The 5,603-nt window shown below is 36.5% G+C and overlaps 1 protein-coding gene across 1 annotated transcript; it reads left to right on the forward strand.

Annotated features, from left to right (window-relative positions):
• Positions 1-730: 730 nt before the first annotated feature.
• Positions 731-5,252, forward strand: EGM3 (developmental protein SEPALLATA 1-like). The gene is given in 10 exon segments (NM_001302713.1): positions 731-934; positions 3,369-3,447; positions 3,609-3,670; positions 3,954-3,956; positions 3,959-3,966; positions 3,968-4,053; positions 4,160-4,201; positions 4,295-4,336; positions 4,648-4,790; positions 4,912-5,252. Coding segments are annotated over 10 exon segments (735 nt in total). The 5' UTR covers positions 731-749; the 3' UTR covers positions 4,997-5,252.
• Positions 5,253-5,603: the final 351 nt, after the last annotated feature.

The raw sequence follows: 5,603 nt of genomic DNA on the forward strand, positions 1-5,603 counted from the left end.
AGAGAAAATTGATCTTTAATTAATTTCAAAATACCATGACAAGAAATCATAAGAAAACTCACTCTTCCCCACACGCACGCCACATCGTGCTCTAGGTTAAATAGAGATGTGATCTCCAAATTTTTTGTCTGGAGCAATGCTAAAGATGCTAAAAAAGTTTAGCAAGTAGGATGACTAACTTGAAATAGGGCAGTCAATAAACCAAGTCTAACGATCAATTACTACATTACACGTAATGAGAAATATTTCGAGAAAATCTCTATTTATTGTGGTTACATAAGTACCCTACCTATTTGTAATTATGCAAATTAACCTAGGATGAGCCATATATGCAGTCGACATTCATAAGACTTTATAGTTTGTGCATCCGGAAATAGCTTAGAAAACCACGTACACTTTTCATCAAGACTAATCTGACAGTAAAAAAAGGAAAAAGAAAAGAACACCATCAAGACTAATGTAATGAAAAGAAAACCCTATTACTAATTTTGAGAGTTTTCTTGTAGACCCATCACGTCATCCATCTAAAACGATGCAATGCACACGACTAATGACAAGGGAACATGTTAATATACGGCAAACCTACCAGGGTTTCCCCTTCCTTCATTAGAGTATAATAACTGTTCCCTTTTCTACCTCCTTTTTGTACCCTAGCTCTCGAGCTCCTTAAGAAAGTTTGCTCGGCTCTTAACCAGGACTAGAAAAGATCAGAGAGAGAAAGAGAGAAAGAGAGAAAGAGAGACAGAGATATGGGAAGAGGGAAAGTAGAGCTGAAGAGGATAGAGAACAAAATCAACAGGCAAGTAACATTTGCGAAGAGAAGAAATGGGCTTCTCAAGAAAGCTTATGAGCTCTCTGTTCTCTGTGATGCTGAGGTTGCGCTCATCATTTTCTCCAACCGTGGCAAGCTCTATGAATTCTGCAGCAGTTCTAGGTACTTTACTTATCTACTTTGTCATCTCTTCTTTCCCCCCATACTGTAAGTGAATTCTGTCTCTCACTCTCTCTCGCTTTCTCTTTCCTTGTTTCGTTCTTTCTTGATGGATTTTCTTTTTTCTCGTTTCTCCTTTATTTTCCTGTTTATGAATTAAGTCATATCCTGCAAATTTTTCTGTTTCTGCCTGGTCTCATGTTAATCTTGAGGGTCTTTCTGGGTTATTCTTCCCTTTTTTGTTCTTTCATTTCCTTTTTCCGGAACCCTATTTTCCTGAGAATCTGGGTATTTCTTGATAAACTACATAATACTCTTCTTGCTGCAACTTGGCGAGTTTTTAGGCTGCAACTTGGCGAGTTTCATGTCAGCAACATATGTTAATTTTTGCCCCAAAAAAGTCTTCAAAATAATGAACTTTTGAGTTTTAGTTCTTCTTTTCTTTTAGATTGCCTTCGATCTTCATGGAGTTAGGTTTCTGGTTTCTTGTTTTAGGTTTAGCTCTGAGCGTTGCAAAGAACATTTTTAGTTGTAAGCAGACAGAACTAAACAATCTTGTAGCATGGTTTTTCTTTATTCTCCTCTTGTTTGTTCCCCTTTTTGCCTTTTGATTTGTCTTAAAGTTTCTTGTCCGTTCCATTTTGAAGAGAGGATTCCCAATTATGTCCATCAGTCAAGAAGCTGCCGTCCGGGAAACTGAAGGACAGAAGGCAGGAGCAATTACACTGAATTAGTGTGTTGTTGATGGACTTATTAAAAATAAAAAAAACAGAAACAAAAAACTGAAATTTACTGTTATGATACCCCGGAGATGTGATGTCTTGCAGGGAGAGTCTGCTGCAATTTTGGTGCTGCAGTTAAAGGAATTTTCCAAAAGAAAAAAAGAGAGAGAGAAAAGGCTGTTGTTACTTATTTCCAAAGCTGCTAACTTTCAAATATCTGAAAACCCTAAAACAAATAAAAACAATATAGTTTTCTCTGTCAATTTGTTTATCATGGAATGTACGTCCTTGCAAAATTTTCCTTCTATTTAGATTGATCTTTTTTGTTTATATTTCTTAGAGTGCGCATTGGAATGACTTTTAATCCGTTTTACAACCGACGAACTCTTTTAACACCTGGACAACATCTCTACTCATAACACCTCAACTTAGGGTTACATTGAACTAGTATTTTCCTTCCAATTCTTATGAGGGGTTATCTTCAAAATAGGCTGATTTAACCATCTTATAAATATATATTGTTCCGTTTCTAATGTTTTTTTTTTTTTTTTTTTGTAGAACATAATAGGGATCAATAAAGAAAATACTTGGACAATTTACTCCATGATAAGTCAATCAAAAAGGTTGTCAAAAGGGGACATCCCATGAATACTAACGGGCGAAGAACAAATTAGCAACATTGCTCAGAACTTATAGAACGTGTAATTTGTATTTGATGACCATACATAATAGAAAGAGAATCTACGTTTTATCAATATGATCTTCTTCTTCTTTTTTAAACTCGAGTGCACATGTCTTGCCTACCGTCTGAGCCACTCTATCATTCATGACACTAATACTTGAAGCAGTCGACCTTGTTTGCAAATGGCATACATGACAGCTTTAGAAGCTATACGACAATCATGCATAATTTGTCCATTGGTTTATGAAGTTATGAATGCACAATAATGTGAAAATATATTATTGAGTGATACGACTATTACAATGTATATCATGCAACCTATGCCTTCATTGGCTCTCGAAATTAATTAATAGTTTCTCATTAAATCAACAGCTACTTTGTAAAAGCTACTTTATGGGATAATGAATTCTCTGAAGGGCCGTATTTATTAGTTGACCAATTCTGCCTAGTTAGTTTTATGCATATGCAAGACTCACCGTTTCTCATCTCTTTTCTAATGGGAAGATTACCCCATTAGTTCCAAACTATGTACGGCCATTGGCAATTTTCCGCAAAAACTGACCCGAACGACTATATTGGAATTATGTGCTAAGGTTTAAGATTGAATTTGCAAAAATTTTCAAAAAAATTGAACTCAATTAATATCTATACAATAGGTTTAAGATTGATTGGATAATTTTATCCTTTTCTAATGTGCCCGATCAACTAATCATTTGATTGCAAAAATCATGATAGATCAAGTTCTCGAATAGAAGTAGCTCGAGCAAAACCGCCTAAATGTTTGCACTTATAAATTGTCATTAGCAGTTTTACAAAGTAAATATGAATGAATTTACTGAACATGGCTAACAATGGCTATACATCTACATGCACCTATATCAATACTAATATATATGTGGAAATGAGATTGCTAAATGCTCGAGCTAATTTAAAAATTTGTGTGTATGTTATTGTTTCTTCACTTTTTGTGATTCCTTTTTGGGTCATATATCTTATGGTCTCTCTTCCCAATTTGTCTCTTGGACATTCTTAGCATGATGAAAACAATTGAGAAGTACCAGAAGTGCAGCTATGGTTCACTTGAGACCAACTGCTCCATCAATGAGATGCAGGTATAGCGCCCCCCCCCCCACCTTTTCTTTTAACTAATTAATTATGTTTCTGTCTCTAATCACTAGACTAATTACCGCCATTGAACTTAATCATTTCCGCCTTCTTTGAAATATATATTATACGACTCTTCTTATAGCTCCATCTTTTTTGGCTTAAACAGAACAGCTACCAGGATTATTTGAAGCTAAAATCAAGAGTGGAGGTCCTCCAACGATCTCAGAGGTAGTTCTCCAGTTTAAATTGTTAATCAACTCACACGTTCATGCTGGTAATTAATCAACTACAGAATCGGTATCCTTGAACATTTCTGTCCCAAACTAGAAATGAAAAAAAAGGGTTTTGGTGTTTCGGTTGGCGTGACTTCCTCAATGAATTTTGGTGTCGTGAGTAAAGGAGACGACGTAACAGGATCCATGAGCCGGACCTGGATTTATGAGATAACACTTGATCATTGTCATCACCGTTATAATGCTCTTCGGGCTAACACTCAATTTCGGTTCATTAGAAACCTCCTTGGGGAAGAGTTGGGTCCCCTAAACTCGAAGGAGCTGGAGCAACTTGAGCACCAGTTGGAGAATTCTCTGAAGCAAATTCGGTCTGCAAAGGTGATGAACACAGCACTAAAAACTCGACGTTCAAACGTGTAATTTGCTGACTACTTACACGAGAAAAAAAATCTTGTTGACCGTTCGTGTGTTATATCCAATGCAGACCCAATTCATGTTTGATCAACTGGCTCATCTTCAGCACAAGGTATGTGTTGTATCTCGTGTGATTATCACCACGTTTTTTGTTTTATGAAATTACGTTTAATTTAGGTTGTTGATTCATTTCATCTGTACCCAGGAACAAATGCTGGTTGAAGCTAACAGAGAATTAAGGAAGAAGGTAATATCGTTCCCAAAAGTTCATCTACACACATGTTAGCGTTGCACACGTTCAAATATATACGGCATTAGTTTTTTAAGACTGTTAGATCACAGCTAGAAAATATCGAATATCACATTTATGAAATTAAATCATTGACGTTCATGAGACTTTATAGTTCAAGCTAGAGGCAGAAGTCTGCATTGATGATATTCACAGAACTTCGCATCTGTTAGTGTTGCCGAAGCTCATTTTCCTATAGATCCCATATTAGCTTCAAGCCTTGATGCTGTCATTGAATCTGCTCTTGGACTGACTATATTGTTCATCAGCTGGAAGAGAGCAATACAAGAATCCCTCTCCGCCTTGGATGGGAAGCTGAGGATCACAATAACATTTCATACAGCCGCCTTCCCACGCAGTCGCAAGGATTGATCTTCCAGCCCTTAGGCGGCAACCCGACATTGCAGATCGGGTAATTCGATCTTTGACACATGGATCGACACTACATTTCAAGGGTTTTTTTTCCCACTAAAAATTCCAAATAGATCGTGCCATTTCGAAGTTGTGACGTATCTACTTTTCTAATTCGACAGGTACAATCCTGCAGGCTCGAATGAATTGAATGTTTCGGCTGCCGACCAACATCCCAACGGATTCATTCCCGGATGGATGCTCTGAATCGTTCCGCAAGTGAACTGCTTGCTGGAAGTTCCATATCAAGTACATTTTCCAGTTTTTGCTATGATATATGACTCTTCTTCTTCTGGATGACCTATACGAAGATCCATCATTCGTGGATATTGTCCATGGACGTACCCTAAAAGGAAGGACAGTATGAATCCAATCTAGCTTACTATTTTGTATAAGAATAAACATCTGTGCTGCTGATATTTGGAATTCATCTATGTTATTTAATGTATGGAATCCTTTTTTGATTGTGAATGTTTACATTTGCGGCGCCATGCATGTCGTGTAGTTGCCTTACTTCAACTTTCCAAATGTCACCCAGCATATTTGTGTGTGTGTGTGTCTATGTATATATATGTGTGTGTATAAACATATATAGAGTCATGGTACCAAAAGAGCCTTTACCTAACCTACACGTGTTATATAGTGATTAAGTTGAACTTGAGAAATTTACCTAATTAGTCCCAAATTTAATTATACGGATATCACTTTAGTCATAAACTTTTAAATTTTGCCAATTTAGTCCTAAACGTTTGTGTTAATTCTAATGCAGTCATTCTGATCAATTTTCACTAAAAATTACTTATGTGGCGATGTA

The sequence above is a fragment of the Eucalyptus grandis genome, chromosome 11 (assembly GCF_016545825.1).
Source record: "Eucalyptus grandis isolate ANBG69807.140 chromosome 11, ASM1654582v1, whole genome shotgun sequence".
Classification (NCBI taxonomy): Eukaryota; Viridiplantae; Streptophyta; class Magnoliopsida; order Myrtales; family Myrtaceae; genus Eucalyptus; species Eucalyptus grandis.